The sequence below is a fragment of the Polyodon spathula genome, chromosome 36, assembly GCF_017654505.1.
Source record: "Polyodon spathula isolate WHYD16114869_AA chromosome 36, ASM1765450v1, whole genome shotgun sequence".
Lineage (NCBI taxonomy): Eukaryota > Metazoa > Chordata > Actinopteri > Acipenseriformes > Polyodontidae > Polyodon > Polyodon spathula.
Window position 1 is genome coordinate 4,223,506 of NC_054569.1, and position 16,190 is coordinate 4,239,695.

Here is a 16,190-nt window from a genome sequence, read left to right on the forward strand (position 1 = left end):
AAATGCAAAGAAATTTTAGCAGCTCAATTTAAAAACATGTTCAATCTTTCCTCTTTTTCATCTGGTAAAGGGCAAATTTACTTTTGCACTGGGGGGGAATAAAAATGAAGAAACAGAAATGCTGTTTCCGACTTTATTAGCTTTGGGGAATAACTGAGCAAGCACAAAGACTGGCCCCACTTTGTTATGTAAGGAGTAACGCTACAAAACTAGCAAGACACAACTTTGTGAATTTATTGCTGGCTTTGTTTTTCCTTCCGCTTGCACCGGAGAAAGCTCTAGTTATCCACGACATGACTAATTATTTAAATCCTTTTGTGTCGCATAAAAGGGCTGGAATAAAATAATTTAAATGTGCCTCTGCAGAACCTTCGGTTCAGTATAGAGAAATGTGACAACGTATGGGATTCTATGAAACTAAGAACAGATTTTCTTACAATTATGTGGACAAGACAATCAAGAAAATAAACAAAGAAAGAAAAAAAATCCTGCTTTACTAAAGATACCTTTAATCTTACGGTGCAAAACCGACAAAACTGTAACGGCAGGGTGGAAATGCTGATTGATGAAACCGAATGGCTGTGTGGCAAAGTATTTAGAGGTGACTTCATGCTGTGATACTGGGGTACAAACAACAGCCTCCCTGCCGATGCCTGTTTCACATAAGAAGCTAATCGCTGCATCAGCTACGAAGATACAAAAATAAAAAATAAAAAACAGGAACGAATGCGGAAGAACAGCAGGACCCACTGGGCTCAATACGACTGCTCCTTCCAGTTGATTTTCTCATCTATGCATTGTATTTTAAATGTTTTTTTTTGTTTTTTTTTTAAATGCGTTTGCCTTAAGGGTGTCAGCCATTTACATTACAGAACGTTTAAACACCTCAACGTCCGTTTTCCGGGCAGATCTCTGCAGCTGTTTGCAGCTGTACGTTTTAACACTGTTTAGTTTGGTGTTTACGGAACTGCTCTCTCGGTTGTGTGTTCTGCAGCCTGCATGAAGCTTCTTTACCAAAACAAGGTACTTCAAGGATTTACGGTCACCACTTCAGTACCAGGTTACATTCACCGATTCAATAGCCTTTCCTGATCCATTACTGTACTGAAACACGTCTGCCTGAAATCTAGATCACGTTTCTATAAAGCAATGCACTGTGTCCAGGCTGTCGCTTGCTCTGTAGAAGATGCCACCTCTTGAATGAGTCAACTGCAAAGTGATGCTGTTCAAACAGCACAAAAGGACTTGTTATAGCAAGTCTACGCTGAACTGACAAATCACAAAAACGCAAACTGTACCCTGGTAACGACTGCTCATATAAAGTGTTGTTTTTAGAACAAGGCACGGGGTGGCACCTTGGATACATTGTACTGGAATCAAAGGGGGTTCGTCTGTTTCTCCAGTAAAGAAATTTGTTTCACCCTGCATGATATTTTGGTGCATTTAGGTCAACAATGCACAACACCTAGAAAGTGCTTGGAATAAATCCTTGCAAGCTCAGGGGTCTCTAGTTAGACTAGTCCTTTATTTGTTTCGTAGTCGAGACTCAATCCCATTTAAAGCCTCTTGTATTTTAACTATCGTGAAGCTGTATCATGGCATCTCCTGTGTACAGGAAGAATTGGAAACTAAAGAAAAAAGGCTTTTCTTTTCATGGGAGGAGGATTGAAGTAAATGCACAGGGCACGGTACAATGAATCTGCCTCATTGATGCTGGAAAAGCACTTTCCAGATACAAAATAAAAAAAAAGAGAAGATGAAAAAGAAATGGATGCCAAGGGACCTAACAAAGACACGGAAGGACAATAAACTTGCCTAGTAAATGAGATACGAGTCGCATTTCAATCGGACCCGAGCCCAACCAATACCAAATACACCTCTGATGTTTTTAATAGTTTGAGCGCTCTGTCATGTTATTTTCTTTTCGAAATCTGATCACATGGGCCGTTTTCTTTTTTTATATCCTATCCTAATGAAACGTTTTTCTACGACTAGGCAGAGAAGATCATGTAATTCAGCAAGCAGTCCCAGTAAGTGTATAGGGAAGATCCTCTATTTTACTTGCTATCGAGAGTGCTGGTTATATCAGCTGCTGTGATTACGCTTTCAAAATATACCAGCTGCCTATGAGAATAATACAAATAAATAAAAAATAACTGTAGTCCTTTTGCTTGAAAGTCCACTCAAAGACTAATGCGTTCATTCAGTTAATATTACTCACAAAGACAAAGTGATGCTGGGAACCGAGTTCTACAATTATTCTCCCTGTATAATCTTTACCAGTGGCCTATTTAAATTTATAACATTTGTAATTGAGCATCTTGATTTACAGGGCTTTTTAAAATTGTTGCAGCATTTTCTGAAAAGAAACTTAACATTAACAATTTATTTATTTATTTATTTATTTTTTCGCGGGCTCAGAAGTTGTTTCTTAAACATTTCAGCGTGACTTAAAAATAATAAAAATAAAATTAAAATTAAAGCTGATTTTTGGGAAGGTACCATCAGAGAAAGATTACAAAAAAACCCAAAACATTCAAATGGCATTATAACCTAGATGTAACCATTTCACTTGAACAACCTTGCATTGCAGCCACCTCCTCTATACGGTAATCCTGGCTAACCCACCAGGTGGTGTTAACAAAGTCAAAACATTTTCTGGATTTGCAGAAGTCTGGGTGTGGGTTATCTCTGATTTTTAAAATCGAGCTTTTTAGTTTTACAAAAAAAAAAAAAAAAAAAAAGACATGTGTAAGGTGCCTTAAATAAAGTAACTTCCTGGCTGTCGTTAGTGTTTAGTCATTAGTTCCAGGAGTGAGACACGCATACAGGCAGAATAATGCGCAAGGGCCCTATCCCTCCACCTGGTGACCGTGCTGAAGCTGTGAAATTAGTGAAAACAACAACAAAAGAAAAATGCCCCCACAAGCATACAACGTGACACAAAGACGGACGAGACCAGGCAATTAAAGACACCAGAACAAACATGACATTCAACACAAGACTGAGAAGAGGCCATACTCGTCCTTGGCTGGAGTGGATGGCTTAGTGGAGTCTGCAGCGGCCGGGGCCAGCACAGCAGCCTGATTGGCAGCAGGAGGAGGGTCACTTCCCCAGACAGCGAAAACATCCTTTGCGAGGTCAAGGTCCACTCGGATGTCTTCGTTCTGGGACGGCTTCGCGTTGCTGTCGGGGGCGGAGGGCGTTTTCGGGCTGGTGGGGTTCTTGGCTGCCTCGGCTGGGCTCTTCACCCCGTTGGGCTGTGGCGCTTCATTCTCGGGGCTCTTGACGGCATCGGTTTTGGGTTTCGGGGGCTCGGCGGTGGGGGTGGGGGTGGAGACAGCCGCTGGAGGGGCCGCGGGGGCTTGAGTCTTGGTGGCGCTTGGGGCTTTAGGAGCATTGATGGGATTTGGACTAGGAGCTGCTGGGCTGTTGGCAGCTGGGGCATCACTGAGGTCGACCAGTGGGGCAACCTTGGATGCAGCTTCAGTGGAAGCAGCTGCGGGAGAGGTTGGAGAGTGGACTCCTGCTTTGGGTGTGCTAGCCTGCTGGACGGGGGCAGGGGCAGGGGCGGTTGTACTGGAGGTGAGAGTGGTAGTCTCACTGGAAGGGCTGTTCTGGGCAGTGGCAAAGGTTTCGGTGATGGTGTCGGAGTTAGTGGCCACAGAAGGGAGCATGTCCTCAACAGTAGCTGTGGTGTCGGCAGGGTGCCTGTGAGGATAGGAGTAGAAGAGAGAAAGACAATATAGCAGCAGTGACAGAGAAAAAAGGGGCCAAGGCACAAGCACACAGCGTGAGTATGTGAGTGAGTGAGCGAGCGTCGCATGCAAGTCAGAAAGCACGAGAAACAAGTCATAAGCACACGAAGCTTAGCCAGCAAGAAGCTTCTGAGAAGCCCAAGGGGAAGAAACACACATAAGGTAAAGGGTTAATATCACAGCCATAACAAACAGCTAAAACAGATGCAGCCCTCTTTGTGAATCTAAACAAACTAGCCGCTGGCTTTTCCGTTCTAGAATGTGCATCGACTAAGGCGTTATTGGTTGTCGCAGACTCGTAGACTGGATGTGCTTGTACAGAAATCCGCATTGAATTGTGTGCGCCTGTAGATACGGGCATCATTTCTTTTAGTTGCCGTTTCTGCTATGGCTGTTGTTGTTTGTGTAATAATTGTAGATTTTAACCAATACACTGATGGGTGCATCACCAAAGGAATGGTTGGGGCTGATCACAACACAGGCACATTGTACAAAACCACAAAGCCAGACAACAACAACAAGAAAACAACACAATAAGGAACAACCAGCAGATGCTAACGCTTCTCACATCAGGGTTATTATTCTTTTTTTGACAGATTAAAACCACAGATAGTTAACACTTTTTTACAGCTGTCCTACGCAGTCACATGTATGTTTTTGTGGATTGGTGCAACCCCCTTTAGAGAACCTAATATAATCGTCATTCTTAAAAAAACTTGAAAGTTAACCAGTTTAAAACCAGGGCCCGCTACTAACCTGTCCCGCTGTCTACAAGAGCACAGGCATGAATCAAGAAAAGATGACCAGCCTGTAGCCCTGGCATAAAACACTTTACCCATGGATCAATGCCACTGAATGGATTTGAATACCCGCCCTTGAATTCACTGTGTTGAGGAAGGTGATTAAGAATGGAATGGTTTGGAAGAGTCTGCTTCCTGAGAACCGAGCCGGAATGAGGTGATTGATTCACTGACGAGGCACTCCTGGTTCCGGGGTGCAGTAACAGTGCGATGCACTCCAACTTGAGAGACCCTTTCAGGGGATCTGAACTGAAAGGCAATGGAGTTGAAGAGCGCTCTGAGTGCTGGGCTTACTCTGGCTCAGTCAGCGGGGTGGTCTCGTTGGGTTCTGTCAGGTTTCCCCCATCGTGATTCGGTGTGTGTTCATCCTCGGTCCGCACCTCCACAATGGGCTCCTTAGATTCGTCTTTGCTGTAGAGAAACACAACTCTGCTTAGCCCCTCTACCGGGAACCACTGCAGACAGTCTGCTTAGCCCCTTAACCTGCCCAAAATAACAAATCAAATTACTGCACAGCACTGGAATTAGCTTGCAGTATTAAAACAGACGGATTACTGCTGTCTGAACAAATTGTTGTTCACCACTTTTTGGGAAGCAGTGTTTATTATTTACGGATTTGGCAGACGCCTTTATCCAAGACGACTTACAGGTGTTAGAGGGCAGTACAGGATTACAATGCAAGATTCACATTTAAATAAGTTTACAGTCAGTGCAATAAAACTACTAGAATACAATATGAACTAGGATGCAACAAGTTATATCTACAGTGACATTGTAGTGCAATAGTGCTAGGACAGGGCATCAGCTGAGGATCCAGTAACAGGGTGCTGAGGTCAGGCAAGCCCAGTGCAGAGTAGCAGGGGTAGATCAAGCACATAACCTCTGCCTATTGCATTTCACCCACCTGTAATGCGCTGCATAAAATACATGTTAAATGCAGCACCGCAACACTGTTAATTGGAGACGTGTCAGAGGTGATCACATATTTAAGAGGAAGAAAAAAACACTGTAATGAAAATAGACACAAAATACACTTCCTTTGTACTCAGCACATGGCTACATATTGGAACGGTAAAGTTTCAATGAAATCACAATTCCCCTTGACCGGCTACTCACGAGAAAGCAGCTTTCCCCTCCTCCATGTCCTTGCCCTTGGCTCCCGGGCCGGGCTTGCCACAGAAGTTGACAGCCATGCACATGATGAGGCCGCACTTGTTGAGGAAGTAGCAGGTGACGTCCACCACCACCAGCAGGATGATGAAGACGACGATGAGGATCCCCACGATGGCACCCGTGCTCAGGCCAGAGCCGGAAGCCGTTTCGTCTTTGAGTTAAAAGAATAAGACGTGGTTAAGAACTAATGAAAAACTGCTGCGCGCTTCAGAACTCAAGATCAAGCTCAGGGAACGAGAAACCATTGTGCTGAAACCAGGCATGCATTGAAAATAAATATCTAGTAGGTAAAACGTTCTTATAAAGACGCCTGTCCCCTGACCTCCCGGCAAGAATGGAGCTGCCTCCTTCCCTGCAACTACCTTTCTTGTTGGGATAAGAAAATACCAACTTTGTTCAAACCACAGAGGACAGTTCTATAGACAAACGTGATATTCTGAACAGTGTGAAACTGACCTGTTGTAAAAAAAAATAATAATAATAATAAAACGTAATTCTTTACATTTCATAAATACTGAACAGAAGACCCATGTTATTTGGAAAGTCTATGCACCAAATAACAAATCATAAAGAAGAAGACCCCTCCTGAAGCCCTTATCAATCTCCTTTTCTTCGTCACTATCTTTACACATCAAGCTCTTTCTCTTTTACAGCTGTCTACAGATCCTTTAGATAGATAAGCGGCTGATGTAAAAACACGACATCGATTTCAATTCTCTATCAGTGTTTTGTACTTTCATTTAAAACGAAAGCACAGAAAATATATACTTACCAGAAATATACCTCAAAGTTTACCAAGCTAAAAAAACTGGGCTACAAACAGGTTAGTAACACTATTATGCGTACATGTATATACAGAGTGTTCAGTAAGCTACATATATATACATTTACAATACTGTTTCTACCACCATGAAACACACAGAACGTGCAGCTCTAGTTTTTAATGAAACTGTGGAAGTCGTTCCAATACTGGAGTAGAGTTAATGGACAGTATCTAAATCACAAAGACCCAGACCGATATGCTCATGGTAATTCTCATATGAGGTACGTGACTGCACGCTGTTAACTACTGGGTCACAAGTACAAAGAGGTGTAAGTCTAAATGAATCAGTATTGTTGAAATACATCTGACAGGTTAGTCTGTTGGTGACATGAAGCCCTATTCACAAATCAACATATGTTTTTGATTTAAGTTTATTCTTTCAAAAACTCTCTCTTACCTTAGGGGCAGGGGGTGGGGAGAAAACATATTGAAAGTTTAAGTTAAGCTTTTGAGAACAGGGCTTGTGGTACAGAGACTTCCATGTCACAACAAATCAAGCAAACTACACTGCAATCCAACATATCAGTGAAATAATCATTTAAAGACACGCACCCAAAGAACTGGCACGCACAAAATAACACTGAAGAACGACACAGTAAAAAATAAACCCTTTACCACATATTCTTTCTGTTTAAACACAAAACACACATCAAATCACACCCAAGTCACACCCCTTTCCTTTATTTATTTATTTATTTTATTAATTTTTATTTTAACATTTCCCGTTCTGAAAAGTTGTTCCAAATATACAATAAAGAAACTATTGCTATCACGTTGTCACACGCATGCATCGCTCTTGGCATGAATACCTATTACCCAGAGTTCTCTGGGCTTGGTTTCCAGGCTGCTCACCGATTGGAGGAGGGCGATAGAACCGCTCACCATGCTGAGAAAGCGGGTACACATTTAACAACAGTGCGATTCCTGAGACCCCCAACAAAAAAAACCACACACACGCTCACAGCGAAAGCACATCTATCAACAGAAAACTCTCGCCGAACAAAATGACAACCACACTCAGCCCACACAAGCACTAACAGGTGATTACTACGATAAATACCAATTTCTTGTTGTATTTTTCCGACCTTCAATCTCTTCTCTTCTGTTTTAACAATTCCAACTGGTTCTTTAGCTAGAGGAAGTAAGTCTCCTCAGATGGTAAGCTGATCCAGATTCCAGCTGCTTCCAGAAGAGAAAGCAGTTTATTCATAACTTTTTTTTTTTTTTTTTTTTTTTAAAAGGAACTTTTAATGAAGCATTTAAAACTGGTCCCTGGTTAGCCCCTAATTCTGTTTAAACTGGGAATTTCTGTACAAAACTGGTTCAGGGTCTGTTGTTTCTACATGTCCTCCAATCCAGTACTGGTTGCTGCTATCCACCCCAGGACAACGCTGTAAACGAGATCTCTGATCTATCCTGGATAAGCTGAACTTGAACTGAACGTGCCTGCAAAGTTTTTTTTTTTTTTTTTAAATGATAATATCTGTAACTCATTAGCTGGCATTCTAAGCCTCCTGCTGGAGTCCTTTCATTTGCAGGTGCACACCTGCTCCCACCTCGTGCTAGGAGTGATTGTTTCAGTAAAGCTCATTCTTATTGCTGGTACTGTACATGCTTTGTCTCCACTTGCTCAAAGCCCAGGTCTTTCATCAATGCTGCGCACATCGTTCTCATCCATCACTTCTGAACAATGACATTGCTCTCGCTGGTTATCAGTGTGCAGTGTTTCTATGAGGATGTCTTATGCTAAATGAAACTTTAATTCAGATTGATGAGTACAGCATGTCAAAGCTATCGCGCATGGCTTGAGTCGTCTGTTTTGTAAAATCTTTCACTGATTTCTCTAAGAAAGGGAATGCGTGCCTAACTGACCTGTACTTGCGTCCTCACAACATGTGCAAATAAAATAAACACAGAGGATTGGAACAGATCTAAACTACATTGTCCTCATGTCACTATCTTTAAACATGTCTATAAACAGGACTATAATGCTGCTACAGCTACAGTGGTGGTTTCATGGAGTATTCGATGAAGTGCATTTATTCTATCAATCTACTTCATTTAAACATTGTCCTGTTAGCCTGTTAAACTCAGGGTTCAGTAATAGCTAACCTGGAACAAATCCTTGGTCCTGCAGTATTTACTGCTGGCAGATTTCACATGCACACCTGCCTCTGCCAGGGTATTGTACTTGGAATAAATAATAAAGAACAATGCTTCCTCTAGCTAAAGTAGTTCTCCAGCTCAAGGATGATGTACACCTCAGGTTAAAGCTGCTTGCAAACACATTTAACAATGATATCTGACTGTATTTATACATGTGATCACATACGCTGTCAATCCTCCATACTTTTATACTGGGAACACAGGGCCATGCATTTCTACTGAGCTCTTGAGTACAAGCACAGGGGTTTAGGGGAGGCTGGATCATAAACCCATCCGAAATGTGATTGCAAGTCTTTTTCAGGCTTCGAGGCATTCAGAATCCACAAAAAATAAATATAAAATAATATCACGCATATTCATCATTTGTGATTCAGCTTTCAGAACCCTGAAAAATGGCTTTACCAACACATTCTGTATAGCATATAATATCTTCATTTTTATATAGCGCCTTTCATAGTGCACAACCATCAATTAACGCTTTACAGAGGTAGGCTGTGAACTGTGCATTATATGCAGAGTCACTTGCAATAGGACATCAATAGCTTATGCAAAGCAAACGCATCCTCTAATGCAGGGCTTCTCAAACTCGGTCCTGAGGACCCCCTGTGGCTGCTGGTTTTCACTCCAACCGAGCTCTCAATTACTTAACTAGACTCTTAATTGAACTGATAATTTGCTTAAACAGACCTTTTTACTTGTTTTCAGATCTTAAACAGTTGCAGTTCAAGTTACTTACAAAATGTTATAGCTAACTTAAAATATGCAAACTGATCAAGAGCTGAAAACAAATAAAAAGGTCTGTTTAAGCAAATTATCAGTTCAATTAAGAGTCTAGTTAAGTAACTGAGAGCTCAGTTGGAGTGAAAACCAGCAGCCACAGCAGGGGGTCCCCAGGAATGTGCACACCACGAGGGTATTACCAGTGGCGTTACAAACATATTTGCTGCATTTACCTGGGTGTACGTAAACCTGGATCAGAAGCTGACCCTGCATTCTCTCAAATCCAAAAAATAACATTTTATTACAAGTTAAAAAAAAAACCAAAAAACTAAACAAACAAACACAAAAACATATTTCTCATTGTTTCAGGAGCAAATTGGGTCTTATAATAACTAAGAAGTATTTGTGATTTGATTAGTGATTATTTTATCTTAGATCACCTCTACATAAAACAAGTTTGTATCTACTTTAATGAAGAGTAGATTCAAAACCCTCTGACTCAGTGCCTGTATAAAGCAGCTATTTCTTGCTCTGCGATTAATTGACTCGCACTAAATACAAGCGCACTGAAAAGGGGTACGTTGGGTCAGTATTCAGTTTATACGATTAAAGCTAGAGCTCTATAACAAACTGCTCTTTCCCATCAGCGTCATTCACACCCAGAAAACAAGGACACAACGTTTTACATTTTGCTTTTTATATAAATTGACAAGATTGGCTTTTTTTTTTTTTTTTTTTTTTTTTTTATCTAAAACAAGTTGCATGACAAATATAGCTGTGATTTTAAAAAATGGTGCTATTACTAACATGAATTAGCCTAAGGAAACAGCCCTAGGGGTTTAGTATGATTTACCTGGGTGTGCACATAGTTTTGAAGTTTAGTTTCAGATGTACTTGTTTAGGCAGTTACAGCATGCGGACACATCTAGATACAGCGCTTTGCACAACATGGAAGAAACAGCTTTACATCAGATTTCATTAGCTTACGCAACTCTCTGGATATGAATAGAAACATTGTAGTCTGGTACAAACTACAACACCGCTTTTGATCAATTAAAGTTCCAGGGAACACATCTCTTCCCCACCCCAGGATTATATGCAGATATTTATTTTTTTGGGGGGGGGGGGGGTGGATTAAAAGGCATAAAAAATTAATATCCAGCCTTGATAAGAAAAAGCAGGCGTTTCCTTTCTTTACTGAGTCTTTATAAGACGAAGATGACAGTCACTGCAGAGAGCAGCAGGGATACAAGGGTGTATGTCACTGATGAGCTCCCCAAAGTTGCTGGAAGCCCCAACATGAATGGTTCCAGGGGGTATTTATACCATGAAAAGATTTGTAAAAATAAACCCCCAAGAGAAATAAAATCGGTGCACAAGACAATGTGATGATCCATTGGCGTCCAAGTAACAAATGAACACGGACAAGGGGAGAGGGGGAGGGAGGGAGAGAGAGAGAGAGAGAAAGAGAGAAAGATAGAAACATAGGTCATAAATACAGAAACTTAAGAATCAAAGGTAAAATGGAAATGAAAATAAATCAACACAGGTTAGAGAAAAGTTCAGAGCACATAAAAAGAAGCCAAAAAAGCTGATGACATGGGGCAGGCCAAAGGTCAAAGTGTGAAGGTCAGAAGAAGGTCATGAGATGTGGATGTGGTGACGCAGGAGGCTGTAGTGCGAAGAATGAACATTGACAAAGAACTAACTTCCTCATTTTGTCCGACTAAGATCAATCTTCGGCACCCCCTACAAAATCCCCCCCCCCTCCCCCCACCCCTGTTACGGTTTTGTCTAACTGTTTCCTGTTGAAGGAGTCAAAACTCCTATTCTGGTAAGGAGTCTTAAGTAAGGGGTTGTACCTTTCAACACAAAATAGTTAAAACATATATATATATATATATATATATATATATATATATATATATATATATATATATATATATATATATATATATATATATATATATATATATATATATATATATATATAGATATAGATAGATATAGATAGATATAGATATACATACACACACACACACACACACACACACACACACACACACACACAAATTGCAAAGAATGTTTATAGATGTAAAACACTGAAGTGGTAATAATGGTTTAATGCATTATCTTGGGTTATTACACACTAAGTATACTGGCAAATAAAATAAATGAGCACCAGCCATGGACTGTGCCCTTGTCAACCCTAGCTTGGGAGGTTTGGATAATTTCATTAGGACCAACTCATTCCATCCTTCCGGCACCATTAAACTGTGCCAGCAATATTCCCAGCCTTGGATATTTTAAACCACTGGCATCTAGGTTACACTCAGATAAAACCACAGAAAGAGCAGTTAACCTAGTCGTGCATGGGGAGGCCTTTAGACACTGACATCAAGCATTAGCACACTTGCAATGCACAATACTTACCTGCACTTGCATGCTTTATGCAAACCTACCACCATGCGCCTCTGTTAGCAACGGTGAGTTTATTTTTCTGGGTTTGCAACAGATGTTATCAAATTGATAACTGTTGAGAGTTCTGGGTGTAACCAGGACACAGCGGTTTGCAAGATCTATCCCCAGAATCGCGTTGGCTACCAGTGATGCAACCAATTTAGCTGCTATCCAAACCTCCAGTGCTGTCTGGCAGGATCAGCCCAAGCGTGTGGGAAAGGATGTCCCTGTGGCACACACTTGCTGTTTGCTGCTAACATTTAGTTAAGCACTAGCAGATTATTCCTGTCAAAAGCACTACCATGCAATATCACAGGGCTGCGTCACCACTGACAAACTGAGCAGTTTAACAGCATGAATTTAACAGAACAAGAGTGAACTTAGTTCTTTCAGAAGATATATAACTAGCATCCTAAAAATCTCTTCAATAAACGATGGGATTTTTTTTAATCAGATCTGTTCTTGGGTTAGGACCAGTTGCTCTTAAAAGTACACCGAGCTAATGATCTTAAATCTTATCTAATACGTATAGCTAGCACTTTCCCAGGTCCTATAAAAACACATCCAAGATGTCTTTGAAAACCCCCCATAAAGCCTGGACGTGCTGTGTGAAGAGCAGGTCCAGATGCATTCCAATAGGGAGCCTGCTCCGCTGCCCTGTGATAAATGCACAGTTGTATAACAAAGAGCACTGTCAACTGGGTGCAGGCCTACAAAGACCCTTTTAAAATAAGCTTGGGATTGCATTGTTTTTTTTCCCCATCGTGGAAATGCGGTTACCAATTTATTTTAAAGCACAGCAGGGGCGTTGAAGGCGACCCAGCATAACATCAGTGTTCCTTTTTAAAACGCTCGGAGCAAACCGCGGGGTGTGTGCGGGGCACTGCGGCCTGACACCCGACTGACAGTGCTGCCGTTAGCAGTGTTGGTCTTACCTGGTATGGAGGTGGGTTCTGGAACGGTCCTGAAAAATAAGGTGCTTGGTTTTGATTTCCCTTGCTGGTTCTCTGCCACAACGTAAACCTCATACTCCGTGTTCCACTCCAGGCCCCCGAGAATGGCATACTCGCTGTCGGCTGGCAGCCTGATCTCTGGTTTCCAGTCATCCATTTGTTTCTGAGTGGAGAGAACCAGGGCGAGAGCATGGGGCTATGAGGAGAAATCACACCAGAGACAGGGGAGCCCTGCCTGCTATGGGGCTATGAGGAGAAATCACACCAGAGACAGGGGAGCCCTGCCTGCTATGGGGCTATGAGGAGAAATCACACCAGAGACAGGGGAGCCCTGCCTGCTATGGGGCTATGAGGAGAAATCACACCAGAGACAGGGGAGCCCTGCCTGCTATGGGGCTATGAGGAGAAATCACACCAGAGACAGGGGAGCCCTGCCTGCTATGGGGCTATGAGGAGAAATCACACCAGAGACAGGGGAGCCCTGCCTGCTATGGGGCTATGAGGAGAAATCACACCAGAGACAGGGGAGCCCTGCCTGCTATGGGGCTATGAGGAGAAATCACACCAGAGACAGGGGAGCCCTGCCTGCTATGGGGCTATGAGGAGAAATCACACCAGAGACAGGGGAGCCCTGCCTGCTATGGGGCTATGAGGAGAAATCACACCAGAGACAGGGGAGCCCTGCCTGCTATGGGGCTATGAGGAGAAATCACACCAGAGACAGGGGAGCCCTGCCTGCTATGGGGCTATGAGGAGAAATCACACCAGAGACAGGGGAGCCCTGCCTGCTATGGGGCTATGAGGAGAAATCACACCAGAGACAGGGGAGCCCTGCCTGCTATGGGGCTTTGAGGAGAAATCACACCAGAGACAGGGGAGCCCTGCCTGCTATGGGGCTATGAGGAGAAATCACACCAGAGACAGGGGAGCCCTGCCTGCTATGGGGCTATGAGGAGAAATCACACCAGAGACAGGGGAGCCCTGCCTGCTATGGGGCTATGAGGAGAAATCACACCAGAGACAGGGGAGCCCTGCCTGCTATGGGGCTATGAGGAGAAATCACACCAGAGACAGGGGAGCCCTGCCTGCTTGTACACACGCCATGGACCTCATTTCAAAGCTTTTGAATGGACCTTGTCAAAACTCTATTTAACCACCCGTCTGTCCCCCTTTGGTCTTCAATTCGGTAGAGTACATACACATTATTGCACTTTGTAATGTTATACAATTATACCAAGTTTTTCCAAACAGTCCACATGCTTCTTTTATACTGTTATACTTTTATACTTTATACTTATTACCTGCCACAAAGTCCTATATTATCAATTCCTTAACCTCTTTTTAATTCTATGCAACTAACAAACACAGTTCTTTCATAAGACAAGACTTTGTGCAAGCACAACTATACAGCAGTGCTGGATACTTCCCATTAATGACGGTCTTTCATCATCGAGACTGGTTAAGCACTGTAAAATCAGCCCTTGCCACTTTAACACAAAGCAGAGGAAAAATGCTATCGTAGACACATATATATTGGAATGAAATTACATGCACAAGTAGACAGACTCTGATAAAGGGACTACTTTAGTAACACTGAATACATACTGCGATATAATTCTGCAAGGGGTCTGTGCTGCCGAAGATACTCACAGCTCTGTACCGGACCAGGTAATGTCTGATGGGAGAGCCACCATCATCCTGCTTGATCCAGTTCACTTTCAGAGTGTTTCCAGACTCGTACGCCTTCCCTTCCAGTTTAGGAGGACTGGGTTCCCCTGGGAAGAAAATATTGCCGGGACTGCAATTAGCAAACGGGGAACACGGCTGCACTGGGGGGTCTGGAGTTCAGAAGAGCCTGGATGCAACAATGACTCAATTTCGACTTAATATACCAGTGAATCGGTCCCACTAGTTCAGTTAGACTCGCGCACCATTTTCTTTTATGCTACTTTATACCGCTACAGCAAAAGCCTTTCAAAAGGACGAGCAAAACCCTTTTGATCTCAAGGGTCGGGCTCAACCATAAGCCTGTTGGCTCAACACGTCTGCAGCTGCAGTTTAAAGCACTTGGTTCAGTTCAAAGCAATTAAGCTTTTTTTTTTTTTTTTTTTTTTTTTTTTTTTTTTTTTAGAAAAAGCTCCCTGGACGGTATCTGGTAACATTTTGCAGCACGCAGAACGGGGATTACGCTTCATTGAGTCGAGTTCTTCTGCTAAAACTGTATTCACGTTTTCCTATGGGTCAGTCATGCCCTTCAATTACTGCGATACTCCCACAGAGCCTGCAGCTGCACTTCCATTCCTGTTGCTGTTAATTAGAGTTATTTAGACAGCGTCGTCTCAATACATAATATTATGCGGGTAAATGTAGTTACACGCTAAGAGCTTGTTTAAAAAACATATTAGCCCAAGATTAGGTCTATTCAATTGATTGAAATGCAGTGGGTTTAAATTCCGCCACTGTTTAAAAGAATTCCCGTGGTCTCCTTTCTTGTCCGTACACATATGAAAATAGGTCAGGTTCATATTTGCATGATTTAAATGACGTCAGTTTTCAAACCCCCACCCCCCACTGTTCAGATTAACAGACCGCATTTTGCCGACACTAGTGCTTGAGAACGCTGTATAAAAGAGATCCCGCGACGTGCAGAATCGATGTAACTCCTGCTCCTCCGATGCTGTCTTTCAAGCAAAGCGCACCTTATGAAGTTTGGGGGGACAAAAAGACCACTGCAGTGTTGCAGTTTTGGGTTTGCAAATGCATTTTTGTTCTCCTGACAAGAGGAAAAATCTCAACTCTGTGGAAATGGATGAGAAGACTTGTAAAGTGGAGAGCGCTCCCTCGGGGGTCATTGTTCTAGATTCCAGCACTCCAGTGAAGAGACACATGGCAAATCTAATTAGCTTCAACATGTTGTTTGGACAGGTTACCACATTACATTTAATTATTATATGTATGGTGGTGAGGGTGTGCAGGATACTTGCACGATTCAAAACACTTACAGCTACAGCTGAAATTAGCATGATAATTAAACTCTCTCAGAGCTCATACTTCCTATCTCTTTGCTACAAATAAAACGCAATGTTACATGGGTACTTTCGGTCACTTCGTTTATTAGGGGCCTCTGCTTTAACACAGGTACAAGAAATCAATTATGCTGCACCTGTGTTTGCAAGAATAATTGAGGTTAATCGACAGTGGGTAATATTAATAATAATATAATAATAATAATAATAATAATAATAATAATAATAATAATAATAATAATAATAATAATAATAATAATAATAATAATAATAATAATAATAATAAATAATAATAATAATAATAATAATAA

At 42.0% G+C, this 16,190-nt stretch overlaps 1 protein-coding gene across 21 annotated transcripts in view; it reads right to left on the reverse strand.

The window, feature by feature from the left end:
- LOC121303932 (neural cell adhesion molecule 1-like) overlaps window positions 1–16,190 on the reverse strand; it is a 150,179-nt gene that overhangs the window by 1,212 nt on the left and 132,777 nt on the right. For 12 of the 21 annotated variants that reach the window (XM_041234806.1, XM_041234808.1, XM_041234809.1 and 9 more), the window contains 5 exons: window positions 14,504–14,628; window positions 12,836–13,016; window positions 5,675–5,882; window positions 4,853–4,969; window positions 3,022–3,711 (listed from right to left, as the gene is read on the reverse strand). In XM_041234806.1, coding sequence (XP_041090740.1) covers window positions 3,022–3,711; window positions 4,853–4,969; window positions 5,675–5,882; window positions 12,836–13,016; window positions 14,504–14,628 — 1,321 coding nt within the window. Of the gene's footprint in view, window positions 1–3,021; window positions 3,712–4,852; window positions 4,970–5,674; window positions 5,883–10,561; window positions 10,726–12,835; window positions 13,017–14,503; window positions 14,629–16,190 lie in introns of those variants that run through there. The other 9 variants (XM_041234821.1, XM_041234818.1, XM_041234817.1 and 6 more) reach the window with 2 other exon arrangements.